At 49.8% G+C, this 15,460-nt stretch overlaps 1 protein-coding gene across 1 annotated transcript in view; it reads left to right on the top strand.

Moving 5' to 3' along the window:
- Positions 1-13,926, top strand: part of TGFBI (transforming growth factor beta induced) — a 34,421-nt gene extending 20,495 nt beyond the window's left edge. The window contains exons 8-17 of the mRNA XM_033181150.1: positions 3,112-3,324; positions 4,150-4,287; positions 4,895-5,040; positions 5,835-5,971; positions 6,794-6,924; positions 9,212-9,336; positions 10,935-11,037; positions 11,601-11,680; positions 12,764-12,788; positions 13,286-13,926. Of these exons, the coding sequence (XP_033037041.1) occupies positions 3,112-3,324; positions 4,150-4,287; positions 4,895-5,040; positions 5,835-5,971; positions 6,794-6,924; positions 9,212-9,336; positions 10,935-11,037; positions 11,601-11,680; positions 12,764-12,788; positions 13,286-13,326 (1,139 nt within the window). The 3' untranslated portion in view covers positions 13,327-13,926. The remainder of the gene's footprint in view (positions 1-3,111; positions 3,325-4,149; positions 4,288-4,894; positions 5,041-5,834; positions 5,972-6,793; positions 6,925-9,211; positions 9,337-10,934; positions 11,038-11,600; positions 11,681-12,763; positions 12,789-13,285) is intronic.
- Positions 13,927-15,460: the final 1,534 nt, after the last annotated feature.

Below are 15,460 nucleotides of genomic sequence, written 5' to 3'. Positions count from 1 at the left end.
AGCTGGACTGAAGAGAGACATAGCTAGAGACCCATAGCTGGCCCTGGCCAGAAATAGGGAGAGTGAAAGGCTCGAATGGCCAAGGCCAGAGCAAAGCTAACAGGTAGAGCAACAGCTTACAGGTGTGGAGGTGACAGATACTGGCACCCTTGAAATGAATTCCTCACGCCGACTCTTCACCATTCCTCTCTGTGGCTAAGGGCCTTATGGATAAACCAAAGTTACAGTTAAAAACCCGTTATAGGCCAGGCATAGTGACTCACGCCTTTAATCCCAGCACTTTGGGAGGACGAGGTGGGCGGATCACCTGAGGTCTTGAATTTGAGACCAGCCTGGCCAACATGGCAAAACCCCGTCTATACTAAAAATACAAAACTTAGCTGGGCATGGTGGTGGGTGCCTATAATCCCAGCTACTCAGGAGGCTGAGGCAGGAGAATCACCTGAACCCAGGAGGTGGAGCTTGCAGTGGGCTGAGTTCACACCATTGCTCTCCAGCCTGGGTGACAGAGCAACACTCCATCTCAAAACAACAACAGCAACAAGAAAAACAAAACAAAACAAAAAACAGTCGTAGTCAACTTTTGACTCTCCATTTCAGATTTCATCATGCCCTCCTCAATGAGCTGCTAAGTGAGGCAATGCCTTGATCATTGCTGCAGGAGAGGGAAGGAGCTAACGTGTTTTCACATGTTTTCCTTTTGGACATGAGAAAGGAGGACTCTGCCTTCCCCCACCCTGCCCCTTTCTACTCCAGGACCTCTGAAAGGCCTTGAGCACAAAGCTGCTGCCTGAGTCCCCTGAAACGCAGGGTATGCCCCACATCTCTGGTGCACCCCATCACACTTTTCCTCTCAACATATTCTAGGATCACTTCATTTCTTTTGAATCTATTTAAACCCACCTTGTCAATGTGCTGTATAAAATGTCTAATGCATTTCAGACACGCTATACATTTAAAGTGCTCTCCTTCTATCTGTGCAGGAATGGGAAAGGGCATATTCCTGAAAGCACAGATGGGAAGACAGGATTTGTTCTGTGTCCAGATGATTATGGTGCTTCTATGTGCCTGGCCAGCACTGGGGACAGAGGCCATGAAAATGAATACAGCACAGCCTTTGCCTCCAAGGAACTTAAGAGCTAGTAGAAACGGCAGGCTTTAAAACAGGTTGCTGGCATCTGATTTGGTGACTGCAATGACAGAGATACTCACAGCACAAAATGGGGAATGGGGGCAGGTGTTGGGACACACACAGCCTCAAGGGGCCCAAAGGCTTTTAGAACTGTATTCCCTATTAAAACATGGTTTGTACAGAGCAGATTTTTTGCTTTGGAGACCTCAGAACTCCTTACTATACGCCGGGCATGCTTATAAGCCCAGCACTTTGGGAAGCCAAGACAGGCAGATCACTTGAGGCCGAGAGTTCAAGACCAGCCTGGCCAACATGGTGAAACCCCATCTCTACTAAAAATACAAAAATTAGCTGGGTGTGGTGGCAGGCACCTGTAATCCCAGCTACTCAGGAGGCTGAGGTAGGAGAATCACTTGAACCTGAGAGGCAGAAGCTGCAATAAGCCCAGATCATGCCACTGTACTCCAGCCTGGGCAACAAAGCTAGACTCTCTCAAAAGAAAAAAAACAAAGAACTCCTTATTATAAATTATAAGGAAAAAAAAGCCCCTACTTCCTCCCTTTTGTAAATCTGCCTTTTCCTAATCAATAACTGGCTGGTTCAGAGTGAGGACACTCTGTTTGGTGCCGTGGCTGCAGACTGGAAGGAAGAGGTCCTTGCCCCACACCCAACAGTCTCCTGCTGTTACCAGCAGGTTGGCAGGCAGGCAGGCGAGAAGCAGCCAGGGCTAGTGGTATGTCCCATTTGAAGACTGGTTTCCAGCCCTGGCCCTGCTCACCCTCCAAGTGGCCCTGGCAGGTTCTTCTACCACACCCCAGATTTCACCTTCCTTCTCTGAGCTCAGTCCCCAAGGCCTCATTCCCATAGGCCTTCTCACCCTTTTTCTTTCCCTCTGGCTGAATGTGGCCAGCACCAGCTTTCAAGGCCATCAGCTCGTCTGCAGCAGCCCGATGTCTTGCAGGGCCTCAGAGCTTCCTCCTGCCCATGACAGTGTGGTTTTGGTCCCCACACTCGGGATCAGATTGAAACTCGCCTCCGCGGTGAGAATGTGGGACAAAGAGCCTCGGTGACCTTGGTGAGCAGCAGTCCAGGCCACCTGCTCAGCCTGGGGTGGGGAGGGGCTCTTCCTCCTTGACTGGTCCTTACATTCGCCTCTGTCCAGCCTGTCTGGGCTCTCCGAGGCAATGGAGGCCAGCAGGAGTCATGATGGTTCGGGAGTCCCCCTCGGGCCTCAGCCCTGCCCTGCCCTGCCCCCTGACGTAGCACTTGGACAAGCAAATAAATGATTATACTTATTATTTATGGGTATGGTGAATGGGATGGCAAAGGCCATGTCTTACTGATCACCAAACCTTAAGATATATCCTGGCAGCTAGTGGACCCTTGGGCTAAATGAACAGAAATCTGGACAAATAAAGTGTACAAATAATTCAAAACTGTCATGTGTACACTTGTCATTTTTTCCTACTACAGTTTACATTTTTATAAAGGTCAGTGGATTTCTAAAATCCCATGGTAGGCTCACTTGAGTTTTTCTTGTATCTCTGAAGTTCAGCTACAAATAAGCTAATCACTAATATTTGTTGAGCATTTACTCTGTTGTCAGGCACTGTGCTGAGTGCTTTACGTTCAGAATTTCATGTCAACCCTACAGCAGCCCTAGGAGATGAACACAATTCTTATGTCCACTTGACTGATGAGGAAGTTGAGGTTCAAAGAGGCTAAATGACTTACCCAGGGTCCCACAGCTGGAAAGTGGCCATGGGATTCAAAGCAGGCAGTCTGGCCACAGAGCCCCAGCTGGTTTTCTAGGACAGCAGGCAGGAGGCGAGGAGGATCTGGGCCCTGTGGTGCCCCAGCCTCATCTGAGGGTCCTCATCTGAGAGAACAGGATCCTCACAGCGTGGGCAGGCTGCAAGCAGCCCCTGAGGTCATGCTGGAGTGGATTCTGACTTGACCTGAGTCTGTTTGGCCCCCAGACCTGCTGAATAACCACATCCTGAAGTCAGCTATGTGTGCCGAAGCCATCGTTGCGGGGCTGTCCTTGGAGACCCTAGAGGGCACGACACTGGAGGTGGGCTGCAGTGGGGACATGCTCACCATCAATGGGAAGGCGATCATCTCCAATAAAGACATCCTGGCCACCAATGGGGTGATCCACTACATTGATGAGCTACTCATTCCAGACTCAGGTAGGCCAGGCCTCCAGGGTCTTGGCCCTGCCTGGCCCACCATCCCTTCTGCCATCCCTTGTGGCGGGGGTGGGGAAATTCAGGGATCTTTGGGCGACTTCCCTGCCTGGACTCAGCTCACAGCCTCTCGGCCACTGCAAATGTGTGGGTTGTGACCAGACTGATGCATCTTGAGTTTCAGGCATGCAAGTGCAGTGGAGAGGCAGTGGGGAGCCGTTGAAGGGGTCTGGAGACAGACACAATCGCAGAGGCCTTTCAGAAGATCTGCCTGCTGTGGATGGGCAAAGAGGGCCATTTGCTGACCTCAGACCATGTGCTTTCTCAATAGTACCCAAGCTGTCCCATGGTCACTGACCCAGTTAGAATGACTGAATGGACTTTGGCTTGTGTTTCATTCAGAATCCTAGCCCCACTCTAGTCTTCCAGTGAGATCTGTCCATGAGTGAAGAAATCTCATAGGAAAAAATAAAATGCTTCTATGGGTGTGGTTGCTGGCCTTATCTACACCGCAGAAGCCATCACACAGACTGTCTTCTTTCTCCCCAGTGTTAGCATGTGCCCTGACCAAGCAGCCCACAGGGCCTGGGACAGCGGCTGATCTCTGCCTCACTGAGCTCACCTCTCCTCCCTCTCCTCCTGACTGGTTAGATTTTCTAGGCAACTGTTCCCCTGATGACATGAGCCCGCTGGGCCCCAGCAGTGTTTAGAGGGGTTGTTGACTCACGAGATGACATTCCTGCTGATGTATGTCATGCCCTGGGGTGGATGAATGATAAATGAAAACAGCATTTTTAACTTTTGAACCCACTTTCTCCTTCCTTGTAGCCAAGACGCTATTTGAATTGGCTGCAGAGTCTGATGTGTCCACAGCCATTGACCTTTTCAGACAAGCCGGCCTCGGCACTCATCTCTCTGGAAGTGAGCGGTTGACCCTCCTGGCTCCCCTGAATTCTGTATTCAAAGGTAACATGGGGAAGACATCCCTGTTAGTTTGTCCCTGGAGGCAGCTTCCCCACTCCTGTCATCTCTACAACACTCTCCGACTTACAGCACCCCATGGGACATTAGAACTTCCACTCAGCTCAACCAAAAGCAGATGTGACTTCAGCAGAAACTTCAGAGGCTCTGTTGTTTCATTAGGCAGTGCAGAGAATGCCTTTGGGGAGCCATTCCTCAGAACTCAAGACTTGACATCTGGGAGAGCAGAGCATTCCCTTGCCTTTCTATTTCTATTTCTATTTGCAGAGTCACTTGCCAATGTATAGTCAAGAGGTCAGAGTGAGGGTACAGCTGAGCTGCAGCCACAGGAAGGCAGAGAAGGGGGCCAAGTTGTATGTGTGCCTGCCCTTCCCTTTTAGGGCAAAACCCCAAACACCCTTGATTATCTGGATCTTCTTTATTTCTCCATAGAAGATACCAGATGTTAAGGAATATTGGCAGCTCCACTTGGTTTCTCAATCCCTGTTTCCAAACTCAAGGACGGACAGGCTTTTTCACTGTATTTATCTCTCATCTCTCTCTTCACTGCAGGAGCACATCTCTCTGGACTTAACCACACCCTTTCTTGCAGATGGAACCCCTCCAATTGATGCCCATACAAGGAATTTGCTTCGGAACCACATAATTAAAGACCAGCTGGCCTCTAAGTATCTGTACCATGGACAGACCCTAGAAACTCTGGGCGGCAAAAAACTGAGAGTTTTTGTTTATCGTAATGTAAGTTCTGGGTCCTAAATCATGCTCCTCAGAAGCTGCATATTGTGGGACTTGTATTAGTGTAAAAAAAATGTCCTCTATAAGCAGGAGTTTGCATGAGGACTGGCTGCTGAAAAGGAAGGAAATAATTTCTGGAAAAGTATTGATACCAAAATGAGATCCTGCAGAAGGACTGGAATCTCTTTTTCTGGAGGTCTTTGAGAATAAACCACACAATTATCCAACCTTTATTGTGAAGGAACAAGTCCTTCTTGAATTTAGGAATGAACACCTAGGAGGAGGGATGGAGTTCGGACTCCTTCTGAGCTTAAGAGAAGCCCCCTAAACTAAAATACAGCCCTCCTTGGTCCAAAAGGTGCCTTCTCTCTTCTGCTGTATCTTCTTTGTTTTCAAATCCAACAGTTACCCTGGAAGTCAAATAGGAAGTACAACTCAACACAGCTCTTGCCTGGGATCCACCAGCACCATTTGACTAAAGATGGCTATCATCTGTTAAACAAATAAATAAATGGGTTCAATCTATTTATTTGAACATTGTCAATGGGCCTCATGTGTAACTGATATTCTCATTATGGGGCCTCTGTAACTTTATTGGGGCCTCTCTAGCCATTCTTTCCTTAAGGAAGACCATTTATTGAGAAAATACATCATTTTATCCCAGCCTTAATAACCCACCCCAATGTATACTCCTTCATCTTCATGGATGATGACCCTGCTACATGCTCTGAACAAATCAGGAGGCCCCTTGTGGGAGGATAACCAATCCTTTCTTTCTCTGTCCCTCTTCTGTGCAGAGCCTGTGCATTGAGAACAGCTGCATCGCGGCCCACGACAAGAGAGGGAGGTACGGGACCCTGTTCACAATGGACCGGGTGCTGACCCCGCCAATGGGGACTGTCATGGATGTCCTGAAGGGAGACAATCGCTTTAGGTAATTAGTTCCATCCCTGGGTGGGGCTTCTGCCCAGTGGTCATGCTGGAGTGGGATGTGGGGCCCCAGCTACTTATCAAGCTTTCTTCTACCTTAGAGATTCAATTAACACTAGTGGTGCACTGCTGTGACCTTCCAGACTTGGGATGGGGAAAAGGGAAGGGTCGCCTTGAAAGCTTACATTGGGAAGAAGAGTTACTTCTGAGAGTGTAATCCTCACATGCGTGGGAAGCAGGGAGGGCGGACTACATTTTTATGACTGAAGTGCAAGGAAAACATCACTTGCTCATTGTAAAGCTCCAAGTGAGCCAAGAGCACGTAGTTTACAGGGCATGATGAGTCTCTCACTCTCTGTGCAGTATCTGTTTATTGCAACTGAAGCACCCTTGTGAGTTTGTTTTCTTGCCCTGCTATCTCCATTTCTGACTTGCTCATTCACCTCGCAGTGCTGTCACATTGAATGTTTCCCTGTCACTGACTTCAGCTACCTGCACAAGGGCCTGGAGACCACACCCCTCTGCCCTCCCAGAATCATATCCCTGGAGGCTCAGTTAGTCTCTGGGTCAGCCATACCTCTGCCCTTTCTTTTCCACCTTTCTCCCGTGGCCTCTGACCTCTGGCCATTTAACAGAGCTTAGCATTTTTGCTGGGTGGAGAGGAGATGGAGCCTAGAATCGCTCCCTCTTTGTACACAGGGAGAGTGTGAAAACCAAGGTGTGAGCATTCCAGTGGTCTGGGCTCTACTATCCCCAGTGGTGAAGTATTTGAGGAAAAGACCTCTTGGCCTCCAGGACAGATGACATTTTCTGTGTGTATCTACAGCATGCTGGTAGCTGCCATCCAGTCTGCAGGACTGACGGAGACCCTCAACCGGGAAGGAGTCTACACAGTCTTCGCTCCCACAAATGAAGCCTTCCGAGCCCTGCCACCAAGAGAACGGAGCAGACTCTTGGGTAAAGACCAACTTAAGTACACATCTCCACTTTTCTAAAGTAATGATCCCTCAGGGCCCCAGCAGCAAACAGTTGGCACATTAGGGATTGGCTTGAAGGGGTTTAATGACAAGACTATTTGTGGAAGAGTGGGCGAGATTCAAGGAACCAGCAAAGAATGAGGCCAACCAGGGACTAGCAACCCTGGGAAGCCTTTACTACCCCTAGGCCTGGGAGAATGGGAGGATTAGAGCAGGAACCAGGGAGGTCATGGGCCTTGGACAAGGGCACAGAACAGCAGCCAGTGCCATGTGCAGCCACTGTCAGAACCATGCAAGGAGGGTCACTCAGCGCCCCAGCCTCCCTCTCTCCAGTTGCCATCTGGGTCTGTCGTTGGCTGATGCGAGAGCAGGAGGGAGTCCACTGATGCCGTTTATAGAGCTCAGTCTCCTGGGCAGGAAGCCAGGCAGAGAGGAGTAGAAAAGAAGTGAGGGTGGCTGCGACCAGCCCAGTCACTGGGCATGTTTCCCACTGGAGACCTAGGAGCACAGTGATAATGAAGCCAGTTACCTGCACTGACGATCCCTCCAGACAAAAGCTTTCCCAAGAAGTTAGTCACGGCTCTGAGAGATCTAGCTGAGGATGTTTGGGAGGGGATCTAGTGGTTACAAGTGGCTAAGAAAAATGAGGAAGGTAAGAGTATCTTGCAGCCTGTGTTGTGAGGATTAAATAGGATGCCACACACAGCGCCAGGCACACAGCCCTGGTCCATACTAGCCATGACGATGGGGGTGAGTGGAGCGGGATTGGGAGTTGCAGTGGTTAGCTCAGCTTTGTGCCCGTGAGAGATGCTTCCGCTCTCACAGAAAGGTGAGACTGAGGAAAAGGAGGAGGAAGAGGAAGGACCTTGACAAACCTTGGGGCCCACATTGTCTACACCTCCCTTCCTGCTCTTGAGCAGAATAGAAAGTTCAGGTTGCAGGCAGCTCCAAGGTGAATTTGTGTCATGTTTAATTTTCTTTATTGCTAAATGAATGCCTATGTCTGTGATGCTGACGTATATTCCTAAAGAGAGGGGAGAAGTTCATTATGAAATAAACTTCTCAATCTCTCTCTGTCCAGCAAGAATGGAATATTCCCCAGGTGGCCCGAGCTGGCTTGGCTTTCTTTCCATTTTCAATTATGTGGGAGTTGAGGAGGGGGATGGAGAAAGCTTCCCTAACACAGCCTCCCCCAGGCCTGAGGCACCCCTGGGGAACAGAGGGTGTTAAAGGTTGGTCCAGGTGTTAGAGATATTGAAAGGACATCCCACGCACCCCAGGGGTTAGTGTGGCTCTGCACTTCCAGGCAGTATTTTGTGGAAGGGGAACCTTGTCCGCTCCAGGTTGTGGATGTTTGAAAATTGGTTGGTACCCAGTGGCTCCGTCCTCTGACACTCATGTGGATTTGTCAATAACCAAGTGAACTCTCCAAAATACATTAAAACTTCCTCCCTTCTCAGTTTCAAGATGCTGGAAATAGCTATTCATAAGCCCTGGGGAAATTTAGCCATTTGGCTGGTAATGGGAGTATCCAAGATGAGAGGGCAGCTGGAAACTTTCGGAATGACCTCCCACACTTAATTTGGGAAATGCCTGTGCACCTTTATGGGCAATCAGATGCCTGCCCCAGTTGCTGGAGACACTGATGTGGGCTGAAAGGAATGCTGAGACGTGACAAGGAGAGATGCTGCGGAGGGAATATCCCCCTCAGCCCTGACCTCATCGGCTCCATGGCTCCTCCACAGTACAGCTGTCTACTCTTTTAAGTTCACCCTTCAGGAAACAGCCGTCTCAAACAGAATGAGCATTTGAGGGCAGAATGGGTAAATATTGCACTACTGTGTTATAACCGTCGGGAGCCACGCTGATGATGAAACGTCCCAGATGCCGGTGCTGGAAAGGTCCCTAGCTTTCCAAGCAAATATTTATCTCATGGAAACATGAGTCATACTCACAGAGGAGTATGGATTAACTCCTTCTCAGCAGCCAGGGAGCCCAGCATCCCAGAGAGCATATTTAACCCAGAAGCCCACTGACTGCAGGGGCAGATTTGTGGTCATGAACATGTGTTTTGTGTCCTCTGACCATTAGACAGACTGTGGGTCACAATGCTGAGTAACACTGGGAGCTTAATAAGTGCTTATTCCCTGGGCAGGGAGTTCTTCTTCTCAGGGCTGACCACTTACATCTTCTCCTCTGGGCCCTCCTTGACCAGGCTAATTATCATTCTTGGGATTAACTCTATCTCCTTTTCCCGCAACCTGCAGGAGATGCCAAGGAACTTGCCAACATCCTGAAATACCACGTTGGTGATGAAATCCTGGTTAGCGGAGGCATCGGGGCCCTGGTGCGGCTAAAGTCTCTCCAAGGTGACAAGCTGGAAGTCAGCTTGGTAAGTGTCCTGCAAATCAAAGGCTGGCTGTACCCTGCCACCAGGGCTCCAGGGCATATCTCACCCCCGGGATGGCATTACACACCTTCAAGATGCAGCCCGAATTTCTGAGTGTAATTCATCCAAAGAAAAAGAGAAATGTGAAGAGGGTCTTCAGGGAAATCAAGTAAGATCGTAGTTAACGGCCGGGCGCGGTGGCTCAAGCCTGTAATCCCAGCACTTTGGGAGGCCGAGACGGGTGGATCACGAGGTCAGGAGATCGAGACCATCCTGGCTAACACGGTGAAACCCCGTCTCTACTAAAAAATACAAAAAACTAGCCGGGCGAGATGGCGGGCGCCTGTAGTCCCAGCTACTTGGGAGGCTGAGGCAGGAGAATGGCGTGAACCCGGGAGGCGGAGCTTGCAGTGAGCTGAGATCCGGCCACTGCACTCCAGCCTGGGCGGCAGAGCGAGACTCCGCCTCAAAAAAAAAAAAAAAAAAAAAAAAAAAAAAAAAAAGATCGTAGTTAACATGAGTAAGAACTTCCAGATTTACGTGGGAATAGAGCATCTGATTTGGCATCTGAGAGAGGCTATTAGATCTTCCTTCTGTTAAGGAGATGGTAGGCAACTAACGTGACTGAAGAGATCAGTCTCTATACTCACCCCATCCCACCCCCCTAAACCCAGGAGTTCACTGAGTTGTACCATGAACCAGACCATCCCAAGAGGCTTTTTGAGTTCTGACACTTGCTCTGTGAGCCCCTTGCTCTGCACATTGATGATATACATTCCACTTTGGAACTGCGCTAAGATTGTCCCCAAAGCAGATAGCCAGCCGAGCTCCAGAAATCTCCCCGGCTGCACCTGAAGAGGCCACTGACCCCTCTGTGGAGGGACCACTCTTCAGTGTGTGGCTGCTTCTGCTTTCTGCTCCTTTCTCCCGGTCTTCAGCCATCCTTTGCTCACCAGTTTCTCACCAGGAGCATAGGAAGATATGCATGTAGGGAGGTAGACATGGGCATGACTTGTTTGACTTTAGCAGGTCACTCAAGAATCTCCTCATACCTGGTTTCAGATGCTGGGGTCCTGTCTGTCACAGGCTTCTGTGCCTCCTACACCCTTGAGTCTGTCTCATGGACCCTTCAGGAAGGCCTGAGATAGATTTGCCCTGGGTGGGCATCCTGTGAGAAAATCTTAAGTCAGGCACCCAGGCAAAATGGAAGGAGACTTTTGTCCAGAGCAGGAAGCCTGGCTTCCATTTCCGGCTGTTCCACCTACTTAGCTTAAAAGAGGCACTTCTCCTGTCTTCAGTCTCAGTCTCTTCTTCTGTTGAATGGCACAATAATATCTACTGTCCTTATCATACGCTGCTGTGAGGACTAAGTGGATCACACAAAAGAGCATTATGTAGATTGCAATGTGCTAAATCCACACAGGAGATTTGAATTAATCCACCACACTGAAGGTCTGTCAAGGGCAGAGACGGTTTCATTCACCAGAGTATCCCCAGTCTTATGCAGGACCTGGCATATGAAAAGTGTTCAGTAAACACTTGCTGAGTGAGTAAAAGAAATGTGCTCTACTTTCAACCACTACTCTCTGTTTTTCCTTTAGAAAAACAATGTGGTGAGTGTCAACAAAGAGCCTGTTGCTGAGCCTGACATCATGGCCACAAATGGCGTGGTCCATGTCATCACCAACGTTCTGCAGCCTCCAGGTAAGTGTCGCATCCCCACTGGCTCTACAGTCAGTCCTTCTCTCCACGTGGCAGTTGGTGGAGAGAAGAAAAACTGTTCCAAACAATGATCAGAATAACACGTAATTGTGATAGTTAAACTGTGCCTGTGTGACTGATTGCAGAGTGAACTGGGAGCTGTTGGTTTTGAATGCACCACACTAAGGAATGTGAGGATGCATTGCTCTCTGTGGAGTTGCCCAGCTGTATTAGCTCCCCTCGGACACAGCCCAGTTTTCTGTATTCATGTGAATGCTGTCCTCGCGGTTCCCAGCACTCCTCTTACAGCATCTCACATCAGTGTGTGTTCCTTGCCTCCAGTGCAGTTGAACTTCCATCCTGCCTCTCCTCATGTGTGCATTCACCTTTCTTGGTGCTCTCTCCCCATGGGCCAAGTTCTACCATGAGTTATGAAACATTATAGAGAAAATGTGTCTTTGGAAATGTGAGCCAGAAATCCCACCAGTGTCCCTCAGTCATGGTTGTTATGAATGACATGCTATTGGTTTCTCTCTGGTCAAACCTGCCTTTTCTTTCCTCTTCAGCCAACAGACCTCAGGAAAGAGGGGATGAACTTGCAGACTCTGCGCTTGAGATCTTCAAACAAGCATCAGCATTTTCCAGGGTAAGATGCCTGCTAGATTTGCACCTTGCCTGAGCAGCCTTAGGTCCTCTGTTTGGGCCATAGAGGAGCCTCTCCAGCCCCTGTCTTCCTTGGCTGCTCCCCAGGGCTCTCTTAAAACTTCTCCCTACTCCCACTGGGGCATCCTCAGCCCCAGCCTGTGTCAAATTCAGAGTAAAGAACCCAGGCAACTCCTGGACTTTCATGGGCCAAAGCACAGGCTTTCACACAGAGGCCTCTGAGCCTCAGATCATGGGGAGGTCACTGCTGGTGAGAACAGACACAGCTCTGGAAGCCTTCTGCCCAAGAGGGCAGCCCATCCCAAGCTCATCTTCCAGTGGCCAGGCCTGCCCTGAGCCCGGGCCTCTGGGTCACTTTTCTGCTGTCCATGGCATTGCCCATCGTGGGTGAGGCTGGTGCTCTCCTGGGCACTGTGTGGATTCTGGATACAGGGATACTGGGCTTCCTATGTGTGTGGAGCCATCCCTTCCTTGCCCCAGCCTCACCTCCCTCTCAAACCCTCTCTGGCTCTTTCTGAGCTTCCTTTCCTGCTCCCCATCTTGCCCAGTGCTCAGTGCCCTGCTTGGCTCTTTTGCTGCTTCGGGTCAGGTGGAGCTTCGTGGGAATGTGAGGTGCCTTACAGAAGGATTGCACTTCAAGAGGAGAGGCTGCAGGGAGCGGTCCTGAACCCAGAGGCCTGGAGCTTACTGTGTCACTTCACTTTTGTACACAGGGGTCTCCTTAATGCCCTCGAGAAGGATTCTTAGCCCTGAACTCCTACTCCTGAGGCCACCCCTGTGCAGCCCCAGCTCCCTCAACTCTAGGCTGTAGTCTCAGTGGGAGAGCCTGGCTTGGGGGTCTCCTAGGAATGTCCACCTGAAGCCACACTTGATAGGGGCTTGCATAACTTATGTCTGCCAAGGCCACTTGAGGAACTCCCTAGGGCCTATAAGTTCCACCTTCCCCTTTCTATTCCTCACCCCAGCATTTTTTCTGAGTAGGGGTGGCAATGGGCAAAGCCATCATCATAAGCAGGTGCAGGTATAACTTTCACTAGAAAACCTGACACCTTGTGTTTTCTTTCAGGCTTCCCAGAGGTCTGTGCGACTAGGTAAGTCTGGTCTGGGTTTGAAGTCATTGCAGACCTGTTTAGGCCTTACCCCCAAGCAAGTCCAAGCCTGCCATCTGGTGTATATAGATAAGAACATCATGGTGCGGTAAAACAAGCCTGGCCTTTGGAGTCAGAACAGCAGGGTGACTTGGGGTCAGACCCAGAACACCCCATTTCCTTCTCCGTAAGATGGGGATAATAAGAGTAACAACCTTTTAGGGTTAATGTGAGTTTTCAGTTTAGGGAGTCTGGGAATATTGCAAAGGGCTTGGCAGGAGCCCATCATGAGGATCCAGTTCCAAGTTGATAGGTACAGAAAACCAGAACATCAGGCCTTGAGTAAGAGTGAAGGTTCACAAACCACAAAGCACCTGCTATGTGCAGGAGAGCACAGCAGAAGGAGGCCGCTTGGCCCCAGTCCTTGAGATTCTGACAATGTCCTAGACAGACATGGGGAGATCTGCACCTATTTGATGTTACAAACTTCTCTTTTTCAGCCCCTGTCTATCAGAGGTTATTAGAGAGGATGAAGCATTAGCATGAAGGACTACAGGAGGAATGCACCACGGCAGCTCCCCGCCAATTTCTCTCAGATTTCCACAGAGACTGTTTGAATGTTTTCAAAACCAAGTATCATACTTCAATGTACATGGCCCGCACCATAATGAGATGTGAACCTTGTGCAGGTGGGGGAGGAGGGAGAGAGATGTACTTTCTAAATTGTGTTCCTCTAAACATGGCTGTTAACCCACTGCATGCAGAAACTTGGATGTCACTGCCTGACATTCGCTTCCAGAAAGGACCTATCCCAAATGTGGAATTTATTGCCTATGCCAAGTCCCTGGAAAAGGAGCTTCAGTATTATGGGGCTCATAAAACATGAATCAAGCAATCCAGCCTTATGGGAAGTCCTGGCACAGTTTTTGTAAAGCCCTTGCACAGCTGGAGAAATGGCATCATTATAAGCTATGAGTTGAACTGTTCTGTCAAATGTGTCTCGCATCTACACATGGCTTGGATGCTTTTATGGGGCCCTGTCCAGGTAGAAAAGAAATGGTATGTAGAGCATGTAGAGCTCAGATTTCCCTATTGTGACAGAGCCATGGTGTGTTTGTAATAATAAAACCAAAGAAACGTACGTCCCATGTGCATGGTACAGTGTGCCGGCCTGAGGTCATGCTGCTTCACACCTCAATTCCGCTCTGGAGAAGCTCAGCAAAGAGCCCCGAGGGATGCTTCTGGGGAGACTCCAGCAGCCAGCCCTCAGACACCCAGACAACTCGTGGGGGTTTGAGCCTGTCTTTGCCAAACAGGTTTTTATTTCACCATCCTCTGGCCCTGGGGTTTCAAGTTTTCCGTGTTCCCTTCACCCCGCACTTTATTCCTCTTATTATCTGGAAGTACCTTCCCTCCAGCATGGTGATCCCCTGCCTGTGTGCTGGACTTTTGAATCCTCAGCACCAACCTGTGAAGTGGTTGCCAGTACAATCCCATTATGCGGATGAGGAGACCAAGCCCCAGGGAAGGGAGAACCACCAGCAACACGTAAACTAGCTGAGCTGGGACTGCAGCCCACGCGTCCTGACTCTCAGGGACCACCACTGACAACAGAACAAGTCCAGGTTTTCCAGGCCCATCCCCTCTGTGCCAACCCACGTTCGGATTCCTTCCCTGGCTCCCGTAATCGCTGGCATCTAGAATATCCTCAGCACTCTGAGAGGTGGTGTCATGTGGCTGTGGTGCGGTTGCCCCCTACCTGTGTGGCCTAGGGCCAGTCATGTGACCTTCCAGAGTCTCCTGTTCTGTAATAGGGAGATGACCGTCACATCTACTCCATGGGTCTGTCGTGAGGATGAAATGAGATGATCCATATAAAATGCTTGGTACGGCATTAGGTGGCCTTATTTTTATCCTGCTCTCTGGGACTGCTCTGGATCAATGCACCTGAGAGCTTTTATTTGTGTCTTTCCCCACAGGTGGGCTGGCCCACTTTCTTGGAGAAGGAGACAGACCTCCTTCCCACCCACATCCCCTGCTGCCAAGGCTGATTCACTACAGCAGGCGGAGCTCGTTTCACTTCATGGAACCAGTGACCCAAAGATATATCCCCAGCACTACTGCTGGACAGTCCACTGCTGCTGGGAATACAGCAATGGTAGTGGCAGACACAGGCCCTCTCTTAAGTAGCTTCCAGTCTGAGGAAAGACAGATATGACATCAATCCATTAAAATCATTCATCCATTGGTTCCACAAATATTTGTTGAAGGCCACCTATGTGCACCCCCATGTTAGACCCTAGGGAATAGACATGTCATTCTCATGACGCTTCTCTACTGATGCGGGGGAAGATAATTGTCAACCAGATAATGGCACTACAGCCTGAGTGTTCTTAGTGACTCTGAGGACAGCACTGTGGTTCTGTGACAGATAATGAAGGATTTGGAAGCAGGAATGCCCAGGAGCTCCCAGAAGTGAGAGGAGATGAGAGGAATGGAAGGAACTTACCTGGAGAGGAAGGCATCAGGCTAGCGGGCTCAGGGAGAAGGTGTCCTGAGAGGTAAAGCTTAACTTTGGGTGTGCACTCGGTCCCTGTCACTCTCCCATAGCTCTGTCCTGCTATTCCCACCTCCCCGGCAGCCATGCGGGCTTGGACGGCTAATGAGGGCCTTGC

Source organism: Trachypithecus francoisi, unplaced genomic scaffold (assembly GCF_009764315.1).
Source record: "Trachypithecus francoisi isolate TF-2019V2 unplaced genomic scaffold, Tfra_2.0 Lachesis_group2, whole genome shotgun sequence".
Lineage (NCBI taxonomy): Eukaryota > Metazoa > Chordata > Mammalia > Primates > Cercopithecidae > Trachypithecus > Trachypithecus francoisi.
Note: the sequence above shows the minus strand (reverse complement) of the source record. Positions and strands in the feature narration are given on the sequence as shown.